Here is a 22,371-nt window from a genome sequence, read left to right on the forward strand (position 1 = left end):
CAATGTCCCGTTCACTAATGAGGCTGAACAAACAGGCTGACGCCTCACCATCTATGGTAAACATGGCTAATATATGCAAAGGAATTTCCTGCCCTAAATGCTTAATCTGAAATTCACTTCTTCCCTACCTGGGGTTTCTGTTCTAAACCTTCTGCCTACATTGGCTTTCACTGTGGAAGTTGACTTCTAAAACTTTTATTAGCTCAAGATGCTGATTTGTGTTTGTGGTTTTGTGACTGATATATCTGCCTGAGGTGGAAGAAATTTTCCTTATTGGAAATGTGAGGATTTGTTGCCTTTGGGCTGTAGTGTCTTGAGCTAGCTGACCAAATCCTTCCTCCAATGTGGATTTGGTTACACCAGTAATTCTCACATATTCTCAGCAAGATAGTCTCAGGCTTTCTCCGAGGTCCATTCTGAGCAATCACTTACTCTTAGGCCTCTGGGTCAAAAAGCTGCAGGCATATGCTACTGATCTCTATTACAAAGGCATTACTAAGGGATGTTAATCTCAGAGCACTGTAAGGAAGCATCAGAATGTTCTGGTGCCACCCTGCAGGAGCTTCTGGACATTGTCCAAGGGAAAGGAGGCTCCTTGAATTCTAATTTTCATAAGGACCCATGTTTTCAGTATAAATGAGCGCTTTCTAGAGACTTCCCCAATAGTTGGGTCTTCAACCTCACCTCGGGGCACTGCCGCGTCCTGTTCCTCTCCAACATTTAATGCACACACAGCCAGTTCACTTTTGCTTGGCCTCACAGGCCCCCAGACTTGGCCCGTTTAGAGAAAGCCATAGAGGACAGTGGGTCTCTGTGTTCCTTTAATTAACTGCTGTTTAAAGCACATTTTCTCTAAACAACTTACTGGACTTACTACGTAAGTACTTGGATTTTGAGGACTTTGTTTGGTAAGAGAACCTGTGTTGCAAAACTCGGCATAAAAATGAGGTAAGACAAGTATGTAAAGAAATGAGTTCCTTCACCTCTTGACAAAGCTTGACAGTGTCTTAAGGCTAAACATTGGCCAGCATGATGCTAATTTATTTTTCCAAAATAAGTGTGGTGACCAGGAAGCACAAGTTCTGCTTTCTGTTTCTGTTCTAATTGTGACAGAAAGAGGCTCATTGCTCCTTCTCAACTGTCACCCCTCCCCTAGCCGTGCTCCATGGCCTCCTCCCAAAGAATGGCCAGGTACCAGCTGCCCAAGAGATCTCAGCAGAAAAATCTTCCCCAGCTCTGTTAAAGGTGGAAGGCAAAAGCTGGAGACCTACTAAACTCTATCTGAACCTGTTAAAATGTGTGGGCACTCATTTACAGTAGTATTGTCATTAAACACTTCCATGGACCGGGGCCATTCTGTCCTGTGTTTTACTCTCACAAGGACACTGGTGTCCAAGGCAAAGGAGACACTGCAGGTAAGACACACCACAAGCCCTTTGTAAAAAGAAGTCAGTGAAGACAGTCAACCACCTTAACCTTCATTCTTAAACACAGCTTTCAGATATTTTGGAACCACCTTATTATCAAATCTTGGCTTTGAGAAGAAATTACACAAGTCTTAAGAAATGTCTACTGAGGGCCTGGCCCGGTGGTACAGTGGTTACGCACACATGTTCTGCTTCGGCAGCCTGGGGTTTGCCGGTTCGGATCCCGGGTGAGGACACGGCACCGCTTGGCAAGCCATGCTGTGGTAGGCATCCCCACATACAAAGTAGATAAGGATGGGCACGGATGTTATCTCAGGGCCAGTATTCCTCAGCAAAAAGAGGAAGATGGACAGCAGATGTTAGCTCAGGGCTAATCTTCCTCAAAAAAGAAAGAAAGAAAGAAAGAAATGTCTACTGAGAATGGCTATTTATTTGCCTCACTTATCTCCATATAAAATTGCCAGGAAATGTTCACTCCTTTAGGGAAGTTATTTTTCTTCTCAAGTTGAAGGCACTATTTTTTGTTCATAGTTCATTTCAGGGCAAACACTTTAAACATCTTCCTCCATCTCAGTTTGCCATGCTTTGGAAGTTTATTGTTTTCTGTTAGAGCCAAGCCAATACCAAGTCGATCCCAAGTCAGACATGCCCAGCTGAAATGTTTTTGTCTTGGTTTTCAGAATCCTCAGATGCAGCAGGAAAGCTTTAGTCATTCACTTCCATCCAGTGGATGTTTGTAAATGTCCTGCTGTCCATTTTGTCAATGAACAGGCAGCCTTGCAAGTGGTCCATTTCATGCTGGATGATGCGGGCTGCCCACCCACTCGCCTGCCACACCACCTGCTCTCCTCTAGGATCCAGCCCTGCAAAGGAAGTGACAGCCTGGGTAAGGACATGCTGAACTGCATCACTGTCAACCTCCCTACCCTCTCCCTGTCCCTGGCTGTTCTATTCACAGGAGGCAGCATCAGAAGGGAATGTTGACAGCAGCCCCTGTCCTTCCTGTAAATGATGCCTCAACTCTGCCGATTACCAAGTATTCAACCTGGTTCCCAACTCTGACAGTTCGGTTGCTGGGCCACTACGGGGCTGAGATGAGAAATGATCTTCCCAAGGTGCTTCCCCTCTGAACACTCCCGGCGCTTCTGAAATATTGCTGTTTGCTTTCAATTCCTAACAAAGCATTTCAGCTTGGTACAACATAAAATAGTGGGATACCGTCGACTTTCTGACCCTCTTAGACTAAGTGCCTTGCTCAAGAGGAACAATCATCCCAACTCCAGCAAAGGACCACATTCGGCAAAACATCCTGTGGTACGACAGACCGGGGATGGCTGCCTCATTATCCTGGACTGGGCAAAACTGGGTCCCACTTTTCACTCCACCATGACAAATCTAATTAGAACAGAAGTGTGTGTGTGTTAGAGACAGAAAGACACAGAGCGAACAAGAGGGTAGAGCAGAGGACCGAGTGTGAACTAACAGAGGGACTGGGTCCCTCACCCCTGTGCCCCACTTGAGCTGGCTCTGCTCTCACAGGAGCCTCTTTCCCCATCCCAATCTGTCGGGCCTGAACCCCCTCCGCTCCCGGGTCCTGCCCTTTCTTCATGCCAGGAGGCTCCGCTGGTCAGCCGTCAACGTGTCTACACCTTAACTGGAACTTCGCAGAAACCATTTCGTGGGATCCGAGGCCGCCGCCTCCACTGACGGAAGAGATGAACGCGCTTACCCAGCCACCCCAGGGCCCTCGCGGCCCCGCACCTGAGATCTGCACGGCCTGGAAGCGGGGCACGTAGGCCAGGAAGCCGGCGACGCTCTCGCAGCCCTCGGGGAAAGTAACCAGGCGGCTGTCCAGCACCCGCAGGCTGGGGTTCACGAACACGCGCAGGGGGAAGGGCTCCATCTGCCGGGCCTCGCGCAGGCGCGGCGCGCAGGCGCGGCACAGCGCCTCGGGGAACTCCAAGGCCAGCACCTGCAGCGGCACCCCCAGCTGCGGCGCGCTCAGGCCCACGCAGCGCTGGCGCCGCATCACCTGTACCAGCCGCTGCACCAGCCGCTGCAGCTCCGGCCCCGCCAGCTGTGCCGGCTCTACCGGGGCTGCCACGGCCCGCAGCTCCGGGTCCCCGACCTGGCACACACGCGAGTAGGGCGGCTCAGGCGCTCCCTGCACCAGACGCCGCAGGTAGCGCCAGTAGGAGCGCCGGCGCGCCGGGCCCTCGAGGCCGTCCCAGGCAGGCGTGGAGCTGCAGGCCCGGGCGCTGCCGCCCGCCGCCCCCTCTCTCCACAGGAGGGTCGGCCCCGTGCAGCGACGCGCCCTCGCCTGCAGCGACCCCAGCAGCAGGCCGACCCCCAGCAGGCCCATGGTGCGCCCAAGCGGAGCCACCCACCCGCGTCCCTCGCCGGCCTCCGTAGCCGAGGCTTCCGCCGCCAGGGACGCCGGGAAGCGTAGTTCCCACGCGCCTCCCGGGGGCGCTGGCACCGCCCACACTGCGCAGCCCGCCTCTCGGTGACGTCAGTCAGCTTTATTATTGAATTCCATTTCTTATCGTACAATCAGCCTTTTACAAGCAGCACTCGGAGGTTCCCCCTTCGGTCTCCTCTCCTGAATCCCTCGGCAGCCTCTCCCCTGGGACGCACTCGCGCTTTCCGAGGCCTCCACACCCGCGGCGGCGCTCCTTCCCAGCGGGCCCTGCCGGGAGCCCGGCGCCCGAGCCCGGGGACCGCGCCGGTCGGCGGCGGGAAGGCCCGTCAGGGGCCCGCACCGGGCGCGTCGGGCGGCAGCGGCTCCGCCGACCCAGGCTCCTCCTCCTGCCCCGCCTCAGGGGAGGCCGGAGTGGCAGGCTCGAGGCGCGGCTCCTCGGCGGGGAGTGCTGGGGCCGGGGCTGGGAGTTCGGGCACCAGCTCCTTCTCGTCTAGACAGAAGACCGTCTCTCTCTTGGGCAGGATGAAGGCGAGAGGCTCCTGGACGACGCTGACGTCCACGTGCCCGAGGTTTCCGTACTTGGAGAGCTGAGTGGGTGGAACGCCTGACCCATGGTAGGGAAAGGGAATGGAAAAAACGTTTAATAAGTTAAAATACTGATGTCACAGGAAAGAAAAAACACTTAGAGGAAGTTCAGACACAGCTACCATATTTCAACACAAAATTCATCTTTATGATATGGGACAGGAAGCTATACTGTCAAGTGAGACTTTGAAGGTGATCTGGAACAGCACAGTGTAGGGCGGATGGAGTAAGAGCCCGAGAACCAAGGCAGGCACCGGTTCCCCGTGACAGGCCCAAGGCAGAAGCTGGGGGAAAGCGGAGAGCAACCGCTCTGCTGGTGCCATCGCTGGCCCACTGCCCTTGGAGCAGTGCTTCCCACGCCCCCTTCACAGGCGCAGAGAGAGAGGGCACAGGGAACTGAAGACAGTTTGGGATAAATATTTTTAAAACACCTCTAAACATTTCATATAAATAGAATCATACAATCTGTGGTTCTTCTGTGACTGGCTTCTTCCATTTAGCCAGGTATTCACACATATTGTATGATTTCATTTGAAATGTCCAGAAAAGGCAAATCTATTGCAACAAAAAGTAGATCAGGGGCTGGCCCGATTGCATAGCAGTTAAGGTCATGCTGTCAGCTTTGGTGGCCCGCCCGGCTTGGCTGGTTCAGATCCTGGACGCAGACCTAAGCACCACTTAATCAAGCCACGCTATGGCAGGCATCTCATATATAAAAAAGTAAAGGAAGATGGGCACAGATATTAGCTCAGGGCCAATCTTCCTCAGCTAAAAGAGGAGGACTGATGGTGGATGTTAGCTCAGGGCTAATCTTCCTCAAAACAAAACAAAACAAAAAAGAAAATAGACCAGTGGTTGCCAGGGGCTAAGGGTGGGATTGGGGAATGACTACAGATGGGCATGAGAGATCTTTTTGGGGTGATGGAAATGTTCCAAAACTGGATGGTGGTAATGGTGCACACCTCTGTACACTTAATACCAAAGAATGAATTTTACAAATGGGTGAATTATTTAGTATATGAATTATATCAATAAAGCAGTTTAAAAAAATCTTTTCTTCTCCTTTCTCTTACCTAAGGTCTGTGCTATCTGAGCTGGTGGAAAAAGGACTTGGAGACAGCGATTTAAATAAGGAACCAGGTCTTCCAGGAAGACAGTGCAGAACTGGACGAAAATCTCTTGCTCCCCACTGCTGAAGGCAGCCTCTTCAGCACGATGGAAGGCCAGGATTATTTTGGTTACCTAAGAGACAAGGACACCATCAATCACTGGGGTAGTCTATCACCATCAGTAGTGCATGAAACTAAGCACAAATGTGCATCCCTCAAGTTTTCACGAAGAAAGGAGTTCCAAACAGTACATTATATCACTATCTTGTTTAAATTCAGACTTGTGGTCAATCTCCAGAGTGCTGCCACTTCATTGGTGTATTTCTGACCCAACTTGTTTCATTAATGGAACAGTGTCCAGTTCCAGTGGAAGAGCATCATGAAATTATACAGAGACTACACTGTGCTTGACTCCCATGGGAGATGGACTAGAACTATATTGGATCCAGGAAAATGAAGCAAATCTCTAAAAGGTTTCCACTGAGTAAGGCCTTTGAGGTTACAGGAAGCTAGGACCACTAGAAAATTGTAAAGAAGAAAACAGCTGGAAAGAAAGTTCCATATATAAATAACAGAGCAGCCTACGTGACATTACAGACAGGAGTCACAGTCACAGGGTTAAGAATAGACTCAGGTGCTGGACATCCTGGGTTCAAGTCCCAGCTGTGCCACTTAGTGGTTCTGTGACTTGCAAATGATTATTTAAGTACTCCATGCCCTCTGTGCCTCAGTTTCTTCATCTAAAGTAGGGCCAACAACAGGACCTACTTCATAGGGTTGTGATGATCAGGTCTTAAAATACATGTAAAATATGATGAATGCTACCTGGCACAAAGTAAGTTCTACATAAATATTAGCTGATTAGTATTATCTGAATTCCATTGACTCTAAAAAGTGTCAGTGCTCATGCTTTCTTGCTCTTTCTTACAGGAGAACATCAATAGAAAGATTTTATACAACCACATCACAACTGCCACTTGGCTGACGATTTATAAGATGTCATCCATTTTAAGAAGCATCCCCATATATAAAGATTTAAATGTGTAGAAAATGTGCACCATACTAGGATATTAGTAGTGGTAGTACTGTTACTTGTGTTAGGCAGAATTCTCAGACGGCTTTTGTGATTCCCGCCCCTTGCTATCCACTCCTTTTTGTAATCTCCTCCCCTTGAGTGCAGACACAATCTGTGGCTTGTTTCTAACCAACAGAGTCTGGCACAAAGGTGAAGGATTTTGCAGATGTAATTAAAGTCCCTAATCAGTTAACTCTGAATTAATCAAGAGGGAGATTATCCTAGGTAGGCCTGACTTAATCAGATGAGCCTCTTAAAGGAGGGTTGAGAACATCCCTAAAAGAGACTCAGGAAGGAGGGATGTCTCCTGTTGGCCTTGAAGAATCAAAAAGCCACAACATGAACTGCCTATGGAGTGGGGCGGCCTCTAGGTGCTGAAGGCCTAGTCCTACAACTGTAAGGAACAGAAATCAGCCAATGTGAATGAGCTTAAGAGGGGACCCCGAGCTCCAGATGAGACCACAGCTTGGCTGACACTGATTGTAATCTTGTGAGCAGAGCACCCAGTTTGCTGTGCCTGGACTCCTGACACACAGAAACTGGACATGAGGGGCTGGCCCCATGGCCAAGTGGTTAAGTTCGTGCATTCCACTTCGGCGGCCCAGGGTTTTGCTGGTTTGGATCCTGGGCGTGGGCATGGCACCGCTCATCAAGCCATGCTGAGGTGGCGTCCCACAGAGCACAACCAGAGACACTCACAACTAGGATATACAACTATGTACTGGGGAACTTTGGGGAGAAGAAGAAAAAGAAGAAGAAGATTGGCAACAGATGTTAGGTCAGGTGCCAATCTAAAAACAAAACAACACTGGAAATGATAAATGTATGTTGTTTTAAGCTGCTATGGTTGTGCAAGTTTGTCATGCAGCAATAGAAAACTAATACATTACTGAATTGTTACTACAGGTGAGCCACTGCTAGGTCCCATGCAGGGGGACTAACCAGAGCGTCTCAACCAGAAAAATCCCTAAACCTCTCTAAGTCAGCAGGCACCACTGTCACAGGAACTGGGTTATTACAAAAGTCTGGCCACCTGTTACCAAGGAAGGTCCCAGTAGAGAGCCAACAGCATGTGCTCACCTTGGCAAGGGCATCCTCCAGGGTCCCAGTCACATCCTGTGCCAGGGCCACAGGGCAGCAAAGGCGCAGATCATTGAAGGCGACCAGAATATTATTGAGAAAGCAGGCAAGGGGTGGAAAATCTAAAAGCACCATGGGCGGCTGCAGGGTTCCTGGCTGAGTGACTGGCACAGCAGCAGGCAGGTTACTGCTGCCCAGGATGGCTGGAGCCAGGATGAGGGTGTAGGAGTTCATTTCATCCTGGAACTTCTCCACTGCTTCCTGAATTGCTTTCTGGAAAGTGCTAATGGCCACCCGCTGGAAAACTGGAGCCAACTGGCCCCGGAAATCAGCCCCCACCCGGCTGAAGGACAGCCCAAAGTACATGCACTGGCCCAGCAGAGAGTCCAGGCGGCCGCCTATCCCCCGGTGAAGGTCAGTTTCCAGCACCTGCAGGAACTGTGAGACTTTCTGCAGCACCCAGCCATGGAAGATGGCACTCTCATTCACAGTGTGCTCCCCCATGGCAGGGGGCAGCAAAGGGTCCTCATCTGAGAAGATGGCACGGTACTGGGTGATGATATCGAACAGATGGACACGGCAGGCCTCGATGGTTTTTGTGATGTGGAAATAGGGATCCTCACTGGGGATCGCAGTCAGGATGGAACGGAGCCAAGCATCTCGGGCCTGAAGAAACTTCACCCTCAACTCAGCCTCGGTGAAGACATCCATGCGCCGCAGGAAGCCAATGACACGGAGGCAGGCAGGGAGCTGGATGTTGGTCCTCAGTTGCTGGATCAGCTGGGTCAACATCAGCTGCATGGACTGGCGCACTTCGTTCACAATGCCCTGACAATAAAGGGGGTGAGTCACACTACACACACATAGGGAAAGACACTCCCTGGAACCCATTCCACTAACCCTGACTATTGCAGACCAATATTCCCACTGGTTTCCTGACACACAAAGTAGATTCTCTAAAGCTGATGCATACAGGTTCACTAACAAAGATCTGGTTCACTGTGGCTGCAGGCCCTGCTGGTTCTCCTGCCTCACTTGCTTCCTGACGCTTTCCCCCTGCTTGCTGCAATCCAGTCACACTGGATGTCTTTGTATTTCTTAAACATTCCAACTTCTTCCCTCCTCAGCCCTCTGTACTTATTCTTTCCACTTTCTGGTTTGCTCTCTCCCCACATCTTCTTGTGGTTGGCACCTTCTCATCACCTGTGTCACAGCATAAATGTTAGCTCTCCAGAAGAGCCTTTCCTGACCACTCTACCCAGAGTAACCCACCCTAGTCTCTTCTACCACATTCTCTGGTTTATTTTCTTCAGACACGACTATCTGAAAGCATCATACTATTTATTCACTCATTTGCCAATAGTCGGGTTACACTGATGAGAGCCAGGACCTCATCTGCTTTGTTCACATTGTATCCCGAGCACTGAGATTAGTGCTTGGCACACGATTAACATTTATCAGTTGAACAATTGAGTGAATGCACCTCATATGTTCAAGCCTGCCTTGCTGGCAGAAACTGATGTGAAACTGCAGGGAGTTGCCCTAAGTCTTCTGCCTAAAGTTTCGGTGATGACCACAGAATTACTGATTACAAGCACGTCAGTTTGAGTCCTCTCTGGGCAAGCTGGCTACCTGGATGACAGGGATGGAAGAGTATTTCCTTTCCAGTCGGCGGACGTAGGATGCAAGCTCCAGGGCCTCTTCATAATAGCTGTTCCGAACACAGGTGTCCATGAGCTGAGGAATCTCCAGGATTTCCAAGATTTCTGTATGCCGGTTTAGAGTCAGGGTGTTCATCCGTCGATTTGAGCTGATCTCCTCAGCCTCTTTCACAAAGTTCCTAGTAACAGTCAGGAGAATGTTGGTTGCTCACTGCTCTGCACCCAAACCTTAGCTACAGTTACCAAGCGTTTAATATGAACTGGGCACTGGGCTGGATGATTTATCTGATTTAATCTTCACACCAAATTTTTGAGGTAAATACTACTACTCTTGAGGAAACTTTGATCCCAGAGAGATTAAGCAACTTGTCCAAGATCACACAACTAATAAGTGATAAAAAGATCTGAACCTAGATCTGCCACTTAACTAGCTGTGGCAACTAATTAGGCTCTCTGAACTGTTTCCTCATTGGTAAAATAGCAGTAGGAACCACCTCATAAGGATGTGAGGATTAAATGAGATGATATGTATAAAGCATTCAACACAGAACCTGACACAGAGTAAATGTTCCTTTAATAAAAGCTGTTATTATTTTGGTAATAATGCACTGAACTAGCCTACAAGCTACAGCCTTACCCCCAGTTCCCTCAGCCTCTTAATCTCCTATGCTATCGTTCAACCTTAGTTCCCACCACAGGCTCCATTTCTTCATAATTGCAGAGACCGGCTTTATGAAGTCCCCTATTTATTCTAGGCGGGTGGAAGGGTACAAAAGCTGTTGTCAAATATCCAAAGACCCAAAAGAAAAGAAACTTTTACCATGAAAGGCTGGGAGGCAGAATTAGGGATAATGGACTGAAGATCTAGGGAGGCAGAAGATGGATCAAAAAGGAGGGATTTTTTTTGATAATTTTTGCTGCCCCCAAATGGGAGCATTTCCTTGTCAGCTTCCTATTAATGAGTTTTGGAGCAGGTGACCTCTGGTCTGAGCTGTGTGTGTACATATATATTTACACAAACATGCACATATGTTAAGATGACAATTGTAAAGCGTTAACTATGTCAGACCCAAGGATAAGTGCTTTGCATGGATTCTCTTGGTTTAGTGCTCACAACACCTATGGGGGAAGGAGGTGCTGCTGGGTTCCAATTCTGACTTCGAAACTTACTAGCTGTGCCCTTGGACAGTAACCTCTGAGTCTTAACTTCCTCATACATAAAATGGGAATAACAGTACCTGCCTCGAAGGCTGTTGTGAAGTTTAAATGGATTAAGAAAATGCTCACAGCAGAGCCTGACACGTAGTAAGCGCCACTTAAGTGTTAGCTATTTCTATCATCATAAATGTCAGCTATTAGAGTCGTTAAAAGCCCCTTTAGCGCCGGGCCCGCCGCACCTGCAGCTCTGCTGGAAGCTGGGCAAGCGGTCGAGCAGGCGGCCGAGCGACGCCTCCACGTCGCCGAAGAGACGGTGGATGCGCTCGGTGCACTCGGCGCCGCGGATGAAGGTCTTGTAGTTGGCGAAGGCCAAGTCGCGCGTCTGCTGCAGCAGCTGCGCCCGCTCCTCCGCCAGGCGCTCGGGCTCGCGCCGCAGCCGCTCCAGCTCCGAGCCGCTCAACTCCCGGAGGTAGCGGCCCACATCGGGCCGCTCACGCCAGTGGGCCTCCGGGAAGCGGTCCCGGAACAGCGACGCCAGGAGTCCTTCATCCTCCACCTCCCCGAGAGCCGCTACAGTGGCTGTCGTCGTGGCCGAGGTCGTAGCCGACGATGGGACAGTCGCCGTTGCTGCCATGTTCCCGACAGCAGCGTCACTTCCCCTCCGGCCCAGCGGGGGCGCTGGCTCCAAGTCTAGGACCGGAAGCAAGAGGGACACACTTCCGGTCTCTATGGTTTCTCATCCGGGCCAGCTTTCTAACCCCGACGGTCCTCCAGGCTACGGGGCGCCGGCGTGGGGAACGAGTGAAAGGCAGCTAGAGAGGCAGGCTTTGGGGTTGCCAGGGAGCGGCTGGAGACTGACTTCCGTTTCCGGCGACTGAGGCACGAGGATCTCGTGCCTTAAGCCAGCGGGAGAATGCGGCCTTTGACCGAAGAGGAGACTCGTGTAATGTTTGAGAAGATAGCAAAATAGTGAGTGCGCGGGGTGGAAGAGGGAGTGTGTGTGGCCGGGAGGGGCGTGGGGGGAGTAGGGTTGCGCAGCCGGGACGAGAAAGTTCGGGCGCGGCCTCCAGTTCTCCATTTGCTCTCAGCATCGGGGAGAATCTTCAGCTGCTGGTCGACAGGCCCGACGGCACCTACTGCTTCAGGCTGCACAACGACCGGGTGTACTACGTGAGGTGAGGCGGAGACGGGGGGCAGCATGGACTCGGGTGGGGGCCTGGGTCCCACTAGCCTCCCTCATCTGACAGCTCCTTCTTCCTTACTCCTTTAGTGAGAAGATCATGAAGTTGGCTGCTAACATCTCCGGTGACAAGCTGGTGTCGCTGGGGACCTGCTTTGGAAAATTCACGAAGACTCACAAGTTCCGGTTGCACATCACAGCTCTGGATTACCTTGCACCCTATGCCAAGGTTTGTGCAGTGGTTTCCAGTCTGCCTCTGGGGATGGAGGAAGTCAAGGATGAGGCCCACTTCAGCGCGCAGATAATTGGGCAGCTTCTCTGCCACAGAGTCCCCGACAGTGCTTGGGGTCAGTGCCAGCACATGGAGATGTTTGTGGGTCGTGCTGTTCGGGCATGGTTAGGGCCTCGGGGTACGAGTGCTGTATGGCGCTGTGGTTCTAGTTATCTCCAGCAAAGTAGAAAAGCCTATACAGATCCAGCTGAAGATTAAAAAGCAAATAGGAGGCTGTGATGAGGAACAGAGTGGGGTCCAGAAAGAGAGCTGTTAAACTGTCCAAGGGAGAAGTTGCTTCTAGAATTGAGAAAAGAACCTCCTGGCAGTTCTGTTCAGGCGGTGAACAGAGTGAGGGAAACATGCATCCTTTCTTTTCCTTAAAATTGTTTCAAGAAATTAATCACAGATCCAGCAGCCAGCTTATCTGCAGGGGTATGACTGTTAGCATTTTTACGTCTCTTGGATTTAATTCTCTTTTTTATAGTATAAAGTGTGGATAAAACCTGGAGCAGAGCAGTCCTTCCTGTATGGGAACCACGTGTTGAAATCTGGACTGGGCCGAATCACTGAAAATACTTCTCAGTACCAGGGAGTGGTGGTGTACTCCATGGCAGACATCCCTTTGGTGAGTAGAGATGGTAGCTCGTACACAAATCAAGTATCTTTTTTTCAACAAGGATGTATTTTCAATCTGTGTGCTTGAGAGAGAAAATTTTCAGCATCTTTTGAATTGTTGGAAGAACTGTATTTTTTTCATGCTTGTTATTTCTAGCCCTCAGTGCATGCTTATTGAATTGCTTGAGTGAATCAGTGTCTCTTCTTTTGAATCTTAGGGTTTTGGGGTGGCAGCAAAGTCCACACAAGACTGCAGGAAAGTAGACCCCATGGCGATTGTGGTATTTCATCAAGCAGACATTGGGGAATATGTGCGGCATGAAGAGACATTGACTTAAAAACGAAATCGTCGCAAGGACTTGTGGCTGTGTGGAAGGGCCTAGCTTTGTTTCCTGTGTCTGTGTAGGCTCCACCATCCTGTCGTATTTTGTCAACACTGTGACTTCTTCAGGGACTTTTTAGTGTAATATTCTATTATCGACGATTTCAGGCTGGATTCTTATACACAGAAATGGCTCAAAAATGGGGTTTCAGATCTTTGTGTTTGTGACTAAATAGAATAGTGTTTTATGTTTGACTCAGAGGGCTTCTTGTTTTGAGTAACAGCTTCTGAATCGTTGGAACTGAGGACAAGAATAGCTTATTGTTATCTGTGATAACATTATTTTCCAAACACATGAAAGGAACACAATGAATTTTCTTAATTATTTATTAGTACTATGCAAGATAGACTAGTAGGCCATGTCTGGGATTATACAAATGAAATTTGGATAAAATAATAACAATTTATTCTGCTAATTTTCCATAGGGTAGGTGCTGTGTGGTGTGGAAGAAAAACAGATTCACACCCGAATTCTGATACCTACCAGCTCCAGGGTCTTTGATGAGTCATTAAATTTTAATAAGCTTTATTTTCTTCTTCTGTTTCAAAAAACAGCGTTAATTATCTACCTAAGAATGGTTTCTGGAATCAGAAATCATCGTTGTAAAACATTTAGCACAGTGCCTGACAAATGATAGGTGTTGAATAAATGGTAAGAATTATTTTTATATTGCATATACTGAGTATTCCTATTACTGAGAGTAGGATTTTATGAGTATAGTTTGATTATATTAACTTGGTTTTTATAAGCTTTTAATTATTATTGAGGTCATGATAGTTTATAACATTGTAAAATTTCAGTTGTACGTTACTATTTGTCAGTCACCATATGAATGTGCCCCTTCGCCCCTCGGGCCCACCCCGTAACCCCTTTCCCCCCTGGTAACCACTGAACTGTTGCCTTTGTCTGTGTGTTTGTTTAACTTCCACGTATGAGTGGAATCATACAGCGTTTGTCTTTCTCTGGCTTATTTCGCTTAACATAATACCCTCAAGGTCCATCCATGTTGTTGCGGATGGGATGATTGTTCTTTTTCATGGTTGAGTAGTATTCCATTGTGTGTGTGTGTGTGTGTGTCTGTGTGTATATATATATACACCACATCCCTAACCAATCATCACTTGATGGTACAAGCTTTTTTTCCCCCTTGATCTTTCTTTCTTGGACAACATGATCCCAGGCTGAATGTTATTTTTATCACCTTGATTTCCTAAAACATAATTTCTCTTACGAACCTTTACTTAACCTGACTCGACTAGACAAAAAGCACTAATCAGAGACCCTGAAATAATTCAATTCCTCCCTCCTTCCCCACATCTCCCAAAATTATTTTTAGAATTGTTAAAATATTTTTTAAAAATGAAAAACATTTCAAAAATTTTAAAACCAGCTGTATTGTAAAACATTTTCTTTAACAAATATACTGCTTATTTTAAATTCCAAAGGTATTTTATCTCTAAAAATAAACATTTTTCAACTACAAAAAAGCAGTCTACCAACTCCTATTTTTGTATGCAACATATAAAACCGGATTTCTGTTTTTGTCCCATTTTTTCCAACTCTTCTCCCTTCTGAGGTTCTCTGTTAACCTCTACATAGACTTAGTGACGGTTGAGGGACTGCTATATGATGAACAGTATTTTGATGGTAACGTTTATTTTATTGCCATTTTTTGCCTGTGTAGATGACAGCAACAGACTAAAACTTTCTAACAGGGGAAATTGATCTTTTTCAAGAACTTTACAAAGCTGGTTTGACCAAAGCTTTGACGAAGGTTCTGCCCCAGAAGGAAAGAGCCACGGCACTGTAGTTGTTTTAGCTTAGCATCTTGGTTTCTTTGTGCCTGTAGTCAGTGGGACATTGAAGAGACGCTTCAAGAAATACAGCTGCAGGATTCCAGAAAGAACAATAACAAGGCTCTGGGCTGTTGACCACCAGTTCACATAGTTATAATTTGATTGGAGAAGGAAAAAGTCCGCCCTTTTCCTCATTCGGGCAAAGTTGTAGTATCGCCACATGTGAAAGATATTGTTCTGCACCTTTTGTGTACTCTCCTGTGGGACACACAATAAAATAAAGGAGTCCTCCCTACCTGCCATCTAAGCTCAGCTGGGTGCTTACCAGCACTACCCTAAGTTATCTGGAAGTTGAGTAACTTATTTGTATGATTTTATGATATGTAGTAAGTTGGCTGTTGTAGTTGATATATTCTGGTTTTGCTGTATATGAAAAAGTGGCCTGGACTTTAAATAAAAATAATTTTTATAATGAAAAACTTCAGTGCTGAAACTAGAGAGCCCTTGTGGAGTGTCTCTAGATTTACACATTTCCTCAGCACATAGTGCCCTTCTGGGGATGTCTTCTGTTCTTTGTATATGGTAGAAAATAAGGGCCTACAAACTTTTAATTAAAGGACAAGATAGTAAATATTTTGGGCTTTGCAGGCCATATGGTCTCTGTTGCAACTACTCAACTCTGCCATTGTAGCACAAAAACAGCCATAGACAAGTTGTAATTGTCAAATGAGTATGCTGTGTTATAGTAAAACTGTGTACAAAAAAAAGCAGTGGGCTTTTGTGCATCAAGGAGACTATCAAAAAAGGGAAAAGACATCCCACAGAATGGGAGAAAATACTGCAAATCATATCCAGAATATATAAAAAACTCTTAGACCTTAACAATAAAAAGACAATCCAATTTTAAAATAGAGGATTTGAATAGACATTTCTCCAAAGAAGATATACAAAGGGCCAAAAGCACATGAAGCGATCCTCAATGTCTTTAGTCATTAGACACAACTCAAAACCACAAGCTAGGAGCTGGCCCTGTGGCCGAGTGGATAAGTTCACGCACTCCGCTTTGGCGGCTCAGGTTTTTGCTAGTTCCAATCCTGGACGCAGACCTGGCACTGCTTGTCAAGCCATGCTGAGGCGGCATCCCACATGCCACAACTAGAAGGACCGACAACCAAAAATACACACATATGTACCGGGGGGCTTTGGGGAGAAAAAGGAAAAATAAAATCTTTAAAAAAAAAAAAACAACCACACGCTATCACTTCACACCCATTAGGATGGCTATAATAAGAAAGACAATAAGATGTCGGCAAGGATGTGGAGAAATTGCAACCCTCATACACTTCTGGTGGGAGTGTAAAATGGTTTAGCTGCTGTGGAAAACAGCAGTTTCTCACAAAGTTAAACAGCTACCATATGACCCAGCAGAATATACCACTTCTATGTATACAGAAATGAAAACATGTTCATAACAGCATTATTCATGATAGCCAAAAAGTGGAAATAACCCAGTTGTCTGTCAACTCATGAATGGATAAACAAAATATGGTATATCCATGCAATAGAGTATTATTCATCCATAAAAAGGAATGAACATGTCAAATGAAAGAAGCCGGACACAAAAGGCCATAATGTATGATTCTACTCATATGAAATGTACACAATAGGCAAATGTATAGAGACAGAAGGTAGATTAGTGAGTGAGTACCCAGGTCTGGGGGGCATGAGGGACAGAGTGACTAATGGGTATGGAGTTTATTTTGGGGGTGATGAAACTTCTGGAATTAGATGCTGGTAATGGTTGCAGGACGTTGGGGATATATAAAACCCACTGAATTGTACACTTTAAAATGGTGAATTATATCTGAATTAAAAAACAGACAGGGCCGGCCCCGTGGCTGAGTGGGTAAGTCCCTGCGCTCTGCTTTGGTGGCCCAGGGTTTTGCCAGTTCGGATCCTGGGCGTGGACCTAGCACCGCTCATCAAGCCATGCTGAGGTGGCGTCCCACATAGCACTACTGGAAGGACCCACAACTAAAATATACAACTATGTACTGGGGGGCTTTGGGGAGAAGAAGGAAAAATAAAAAATAAAAAACCTTAAAAGAAAAACAAGCAATGGGCCAGATTTGGCCTGTGAGCCAACCCCTTGGTATAAAACAAGTGAGGAATTTGAAGAACTCTGAGTCATGAAAGTTAAAGTCTTCAAATCCCCTTACCTGGTTGGTTTCTAACCAAATGAGCCCTCACTCAAATGATGGTACTTCCATAATTTTATTTATTTCTTTTTTCTTTTTTGACGGAGATTAGCCCTGAGCTAACTACTGCCAATCCTCCTCTTTTTGCTGAGGAAGACTGGCCCTGAGCTAATATCCATGCCCATTTTCCTCTACTTTATATGTGGGACGCCTACCACAGCATGGCTTTTGCCAAGCGGTGCCATGTCCGCACCTGGGATTCGAACCGGTGAACCCCAGGCCGCCGAGAAGCAGAACGCGCGAACTTAACCACTGTGCCACTGGGCCGGCCCTGGTACTTCCATAATTTTAATCTTTCCTCCAAATTGAAAATCAGTTTCCACGGATGTTTATCTCCCACAAAACAATTACCTCAATTGCATCCAGAGTATCATTCAGTTGTTTTCTCTCATTCTGTTTGTGGTCCATCTCAGGATCCTCATAGAAGACTCCAAAATTGAGGTACACTTGCACAGAACCAAAGCGATTTTGCTGATTTTTTAGACAAAGCTGATAAAAACCTGTAGGAATCCCTAGATCATTAGCAAGTCTTGGTCTCCCACCCTTTGCTGATCTCTCACCCTCCCACCCTCTAAATTTCCCTGGAGATGACTGTTCTCCAGTGTTAAACGTGCCTCTATAGCACCTTCTTTTTACTTAGGAAGCACAAAGACCCAATTTTTGATGTGGAAGACACTTATCTTACATGAAACTTATTTTACTAAATATTATTTACAACATGTTTTGCCAAATTTTAGTAACTTTAGTTCTATACTGGATAGAAAACAATGTTTTCTCCCTCGTTTTCAACCTATAATTCCCACATCCCTTATTAAGGAACTTCTCAACTTAATTTCAATTGAGTTGAAATTAAGAACATTGTGTTTGCCTGCTTCTTGTACACCGTTAGAGCTGGGGGATACCATTGTGAACTTGAATCTAGGGAAAAAATTGGTATGTTGTGAATAAAAGCAGTTATCCTGCTGGAGTAACTTCCTGCAAGGTGGTCTGTACAGGGACTGCTGGTTTGGGGCACGGACTGGTGCTGGTTCTCAACTGGAGTCACCTCCCCTTGTGTGGGGAGCGGGGAGTGGGGAGGAGCAGGATTTGAAAGGTGTGGCCGTGTATTTGATTGTTGAAATGATTGGAAGGCACTGCTGGCATGTAAGGGCCAAAGATGCTAACTATCCTATAATGCTGAATATCCTGTGCTACACAAAGGGGCATTGTTTTATGCCCCTGTTGAGAAACACTGTCTTTTTTTGTATACCTGGCTGGTACAGAGGGCAATTAAAACTGACTGGTGCCGTCCAGGATGGGGATAGGCTCCATCTGGCTGTAGGAATTTTCTGGTGACTGAAGGAGTGCTTTGTTGTGGAACGTGGATGTTTTTCGTGGCCTTGCATTTTCTTTTGTTCTAGTCTGCTTTTTGGTAACTGGTTCAAGTATTCTGGTGACTGGAAAGAAACGCTATCTCATAATAAATTAATTAATTGGAATTCTGTATCATAAATGAGTCTGTTTTGGTCATTTTCCCATAAACTAGTCAGTTGAGATGATGAGATAAAATTGAGCTTCTAGACCCTGCAGTTAGAATAATTAGTCACCTGGAGACTCTGCCCGCAAACTGCTAGTGGACTGCCGCTTAATGTCCTTGGCCATCGGCAGTCTGCAGGAAAACTGGTTTTTGGTATTGAAAGCTAAATTTTTTTCTTATCGTTTCACCATCCCTATGTGAAAAAGCCCAGGCTTTTACGTCTCAGATAATTTCAATACTTCATTATTTCCCCAATTTCAAAGAAACTTATGATTATTGTAATAGCTGTGGTGATGAAAACAGACCTGTCTCTTGGGTAGGGAAGTTAATCTGGCCCCGAACATCCTGAGAGGTATCTATGAGGAAACCCTGTGGGGTATGTGCGGTGGCAGCAACATGCCGGTCACGTGACATTCCCACTGTCCGCTGAACCTGCCAAGACACATTAAAGAGGGAGAAAAGTCCCTGCTGCATCACCAAGAAGCTAGCTAATTGCCAAGATTGACACTCCGTGATCATCAGCACAGTGGTTCTCAATCAGGGATGGTACTGCCCAACATCCTCTGGGAATTTGGATTCAGACAACAGTGGTGTTCGGGGCTAAGGAAGGACAGCAATGCTGAACATCCTGCCATGTTAGAAACAGTATTGCAGGACAAAGAATTGTCCAAAATCCCAACAGCACCCATGTTAAGAAGACATGTCTCAGACCATACAGCTGGCATGTATCGGTTGGTATGTATGATTCTGGCCCTGGAGTTCTTAACCGAACTTGCTTGGTTTTGACTTCCCTGGTGGTGTTCCAGATTTAGGCACTTGTCCTCATGCTGGGTCCTGATAAGCTCAGGCTACAGCGAGCTAACTAGTAGCTACTGTTCTGTTATAAATTCAGAGATAAGAAAAAGCTCTGATAAGTTAATTTAAAATGTTTTAAGTTATAGCGGCATGGAATAAGATCAATATAGTCTATTACTATGTAAACAAAAATTAGAAAGTTAACAGGTTTCTAAGATAAACAAAAGAAATGAACAGCCTTTAACTTTACTATTGAGGAGACCATCTTTGGGCACTGTGGTCTAAGACCAAAGGATGGGTGAAAGGACTTGGCCTGTGAACAGGCAACTTGAAAACATTTACCTTCCTAAAAGAAACAGGACTGTCTGGCTGAACAGAGAAACCTTGAGCGAGTGATTCTCCAATTTGCTGGAATTACCCCTAAAGGCAAAGAGTGGATGTTGCTCCCCAAACCTCATAAACTGAAGTGTTTCTTTGAAATCTCTGGGTCTGTCTCCAAAGGTCATGTGACTTTTCATTCGACTTTGTACCATAGCCATATTGTTCTAATATTTTAAAAATGTATCCTCTCCCCTCTCCTCTCCAAATGGGAGTAAATGTGCTGGTTCTCTCTCCTGGAAGAGGCACACTGTTTGTCCCATGGCTTTGAGCACACATCCAGCACCCCCAGTTTGAGAAGCCAAGCCACATGTTTTAGTCACTATTCATCCATTGAGAGTTTCCATCTACCTGCAGGTCCATTTCATTAACAGGTGGGGAATCACAGCATAATAAAGACAACCAGAGCTTGTGTTTGTCTAAAACCTGACCCACTTTACAAAAAGAAACAAAAAAGCCCAAGTCCCCAGTATGGCCAGAGGAGCCCAAGTACCCACCTCATAACTGAAATAGAAGTATCCAGTCTGGCGGGCAAATTGCCAAAAGCATTCTGTGCCTCCTGAAGGGATCATGATGGCAAAGTCACATCGATCTGCTCCATGGAAGAGTGTCTGGTCCCCAGAGCCACTAAGGGGTTCTGTCTTCTGGCTCCTAGCAGAAGTCACTAGGTTCAGAACCACCAGTCCAGCCCCAAAGAGCAAAGGGAACATGCTGCTCTCTTGAGACTCCTCTGCAGGCCAAACTGCTTGCAGCCCAGTGGAACCAAGAGATTAGACCACTACTGGGGTAATCATTAACTCCGCAAGTCACACTCAGGCCAGTTTCAGGGCCACACAGAGATATTCCATAATAGAACTGGCATGATACCCCCATGTTTGGCTCACAGGAAGTGTTTGCTTTCACCTCAAAAACTCAATGGCTTACCAAACCTACTTCACAGGTGCTAGATAGGATCTACCACTTCAGAAGAGGTATTTCCAGCCTTCCTTTGGGCTGTTATTTTTCACTTCTTGCTTCTTGGAGATAAACATTGGGTAAGTTTACTTACAACCATCTGAATATATAGACAAAGGGGGTCTAGGGAGTTTTTTCTCTTATTCATATCAGATTGCTAGATGCTACCTATTGCTCCTCTAAGACGTGTGGGGCAACACCTGTTAAGTGGACTTTCTGCCAGTACTACAGCTTAGAGAGCCAAGCACAGCATAGAAATGTGTGCACAACTTGAAATGGATGAACAGAGTGAGCAAGAGACAGCGGTCAAACTCCTCCACTGGTAATCCTCCTCGTTCTGCCACCTTCCACCTGACTGATACACTCATCTAAAGCCATTCAAAACCCACTTACAGATTATATTGTTCAAACCCTTGATCTTTCTTCTTTTATCCATGACGTCTTCAGCACCCACAGGGAGAGAAAGGCTCATTGAACACCCACTGACTCCATGGTCGGCACGGAGCTAAGAGATTTACCTGCATCTTATTTTATTCTCACAACTGCCCTACATGGGAGATATCATTACCTACTGCATTAGAGATGAGGAAATGGACATTCAGGATTCCAGTGGCTAGCTCACCATCCCACAGGCACAGGTGGCACAGCTGAGGCCAAGTGGGCCATACACTCTTACCTACCAGGACAGTGTTCTGTCAATCTCTTGAGTTCTGACAATGTCAATTTTTATTTCAGCCATAATCTTAAAAAACAAAATAGCATTAGCACCTTCTAACCAAGTATTACTTTAGAATTCATCGCATTGATTCCAAGTGGTAATCCTTTAACTGTCCCAAGCTAATAACCAAAGAACAGCCTTCATAATTGTGTTCTGTTCTAGTGAAGGCCAATGATATCACAGCGCTCTGAGGCACAGCGGCTCTGCAGCAGTCTTGCTGAGGAGGAGGTGGGGAAGGTAGGAGACTGGGATCATTTCTCAGTTCACAGTGGCACAGGTACTCCCACCCGAGTCCCAGCACCGCCACAGTCCTAGCACTACTCATGTCTCTAGCAGTGACTTAGATTCAGCAAACAGTCATGAGTTCACAGTAAGTTTTATAGTTCTATAGAAGCGCTAGGCAGAGTTTTGTTTGTACACATTTCAGTAACATCATAATAAAAATAACACTGAAGTTATGTTAAAAAATGTTAATGGACCTATGTGTTTCTCAAATCTGAGAAGCACTGATCAGGATATTTTACTTCTTTAAATGCATCACAGTGTCGCTCTTCTACCTAGAGACCACCATCTAATGATGTGACAGTTGACGGGAGAAAAGCTTCTGGATCCTAATCTGATTCGGAGGGAGACCTCAACTAGCTGAAACCAGATGGAGAGATGGCCAGATGGAGAGGAAATCATGTTCTCACCTTCTCACTGTGGTTTCATTTGGGGTTAACTGACAGAAAAACAGTATTACCAAACCCCCAAACATGTAGTTAACAGGTAATAAAGCTGTACAAAAGTTTCGAAGTTGTAACTACAGGATGAATTTGAAAACTTCAGCATTTCTTTACATCTTGCCTTTCACTCACTCAAAAGTGAGAAAGGGGGATTGTTTCTGTCCCCAGAAGTATGTTATATGAAGAAATGGACAAATTAAGAGGAAATTTCCACATCTCTGTTCGACACGTATTCCAAGGATTATAACATCCAATACAGTTT

General features: G+C 46.4%; 4 protein-coding genes and 1 long non-coding RNA gene across 7 annotated transcripts; 2 read left to right on the plus strand and 3 right to left on the minus strand.

Moving 5' to 3' along the window:
• Nucleotides 1-1,839: 1,839 nt before the first annotated feature.
• PDF (peptide deformylase, mitochondrial) lies at nt 1,840-3,896 on the minus strand. Of its 2 annotated transcripts, none has more exons than XM_046683618.1 (2): nt 3,189-3,896; nt 1,840-2,290 (listed from the first exon to the last, which is right to left on the minus strand). In XM_046683618.1, exons 1-2 carry the CDS (start codon nt 3,787-3,789, stop codon nt 2,133-2,135), a joined length of 759 nt encoding a protein of 252 aa, XP_046539574.1. In that variant the 5' UTR covers nt 3,790-3,896; the 3' UTR covers nt 1,840-2,132. The 2 variants fall into 2 exon arrangements, with proteins under 2 accessions (XP_046539574.1, XP_046539573.1); XM_046683617.1 differs by having other exon boundaries at nt 3,157-3,896.
• Nucleotides 3,897-3,930: 34 nt separating this feature from the next.
• On the minus strand, nt 3,931-11,195 carry COG8 (component of oligomeric golgi complex 8). The gene is made up of 5 exons (XM_046683612.1): nt 10,757-11,195; nt 9,331-9,538; nt 7,699-8,526; nt 5,508-5,676; nt 3,931-4,453 (listed from the first exon to the last, which is right to left on the minus strand). Exons 1-5 carry the CDS (start codon nt 11,149-11,151, stop codon nt 4,176-4,178), a joined length of 1,878 nt encoding a protein of 625 aa, XP_046539568.1. The 5' UTR covers nt 11,152-11,195; the 3' UTR covers nt 3,931-4,175.
• On the plus strand, nt 4,327-7,244 carry LOC124251118 (uncharacterized). Its single transcript, XR_006891678.1, has 3 exons — nt 4,327-4,463; nt 5,513-6,378; nt 6,474-7,244. It is a non-coding gene; the product is annotated as an uncharacterized LOC124251118 (long non-coding RNA).
• A 140-nt stretch (nt 11,196-11,335) lies between the features above and the next one.
• On the plus strand, nt 11,336-22,156 carry NIP7 (nucleolar pre-rRNA processing protein NIP7). 2 transcript variants are annotated; one of them, XM_046683620.1, is made up of 5 exons: nt 11,336-11,486; nt 11,606-11,692; nt 11,788-11,926; nt 12,456-12,596; nt 21,946-22,156. In XM_046683620.1, exons 1-5 carry the CDS (start codon nt 11,431-11,433, stop codon nt 21,997-21,999), a joined length of 477 nt encoding a protein of 158 aa, XP_046539576.1. In that variant the 5' UTR covers nt 11,336-11,430; the 3' UTR covers nt 22,000-22,156. The 2 variants fall into 2 exon arrangements, with proteins under 2 accessions (XP_046539576.1, XP_046539575.1); XM_046683619.1 differs by lacking the exon at nt 21,946-22,156 and adding an exon at nt 12,805-15,077 and having other exon boundaries at nt 11,344-11,486.
• Nucleotides 14,790-20,437, minus strand: TMED6 (transmembrane p24 trafficking protein 6). The gene is made up of 4 exons (XM_046683621.1): nt 20,210-20,437; nt 18,845-18,971; nt 17,375-17,523; nt 14,790-15,023 (listed from the first exon to the last, which is right to left on the minus strand). Exons 1-4 carry the CDS (start codon nt 20,420-20,422, stop codon nt 14,790-14,792), a joined length of 723 nt encoding a protein of 240 aa, XP_046539577.1. The 5' UTR covers nt 20,423-20,437.
• Nucleotides 22,157-22,371: the final 215 nt, after the last annotated feature.

Source organism: Equus quagga, chromosome 13 (assembly GCF_021613505.1).
Source record: "Equus quagga isolate Etosha38 chromosome 13, UCLA_HA_Equagga_1.0, whole genome shotgun sequence".
Lineage (NCBI taxonomy): Eukaryota > Metazoa > Chordata > Mammalia > Perissodactyla > Equidae > Equus > Equus quagga.

Excerpts from the sequence above, each read along its gene's own strand:
- PDF (XM_046683617.1), bottom strand. The coding sequence starts at position 3,789 with ATGGGCCTGCTGGGGGTCGGCCTGCTGCTGGGGTCGCTGCAGGCGAGG. Across the intron at positions 2,291-3,156 it reads GAGGGCCCTGGGGTGGCTGG|GGCTGGATCCTAGAGGAGAG; the intron begins GTAAGCGCGTTC and ends CTTCCTTTGCAG.
- COG8 (XM_046683612.1), bottom strand. The coding sequence starts at position 11,151 with ATGGCAGCAACGGCGACTGTCCCATCGTCGGCTACGACCTCGGCCACG. Across the intron at positions 5,677-7,698 it reads TGGAGGATGCCCTTGCCAAG|GTAACCAAAATAATCCTGGC; the intron begins GTGAGCACATGC and ends CTTGTCTCTTAG. Across the intron at positions 4,454-5,507 it reads TCAGATAGCACAGACCTTAG|GCGTTCCACCCACTCAGCTC; the intron begins GTAAGAGAAAGG and ends ACCATGGGTCAG.
- NIP7 (XM_046683619.1), top strand. The coding sequence starts at position 11,431 with ATGCGGCCTTTGACCGAAGAGGAGACTCGTGTAATGTTTGAGAAGATA. Across the intron at positions 11,927-12,455 it reads ACCTTGCACCCTATGCCAAG|TATAAAGTGTGGATAAAACC; the intron begins GTTTGTGCAGTG and ends TCTTTTTTATAG. Across the intron at positions 12,597-12,804 it reads CCATGGCAGACATCCCTTTG|GGTTTTGGGGTGGCAGCAAA; the intron begins GTGAGTAGAGAT and ends TTTGAATCTTAG.
- TMED6 (XM_046683621.1), bottom strand. The coding sequence starts at position 20,422 with ATGTTCCCTTTGCTCTTTGGGGCTGGACTGGTGGTTCTGAACCTAGTG. Across the intron at positions 18,972-20,209 it reads ACTTCTATTTCAGTTATGAG|GTTCAGCGGACAGTGGGAAT; the intron begins GTGGGTACTTGG and ends GTGTCTTGGCAG. Across the intron at positions 17,524-18,844 it reads CTTCCCTACCCAAGAGACAG|GTTTTTATCAGCTTTGTCTA; the intron begins GTCTGTTTTCAT and ends GGATTCCTACAG.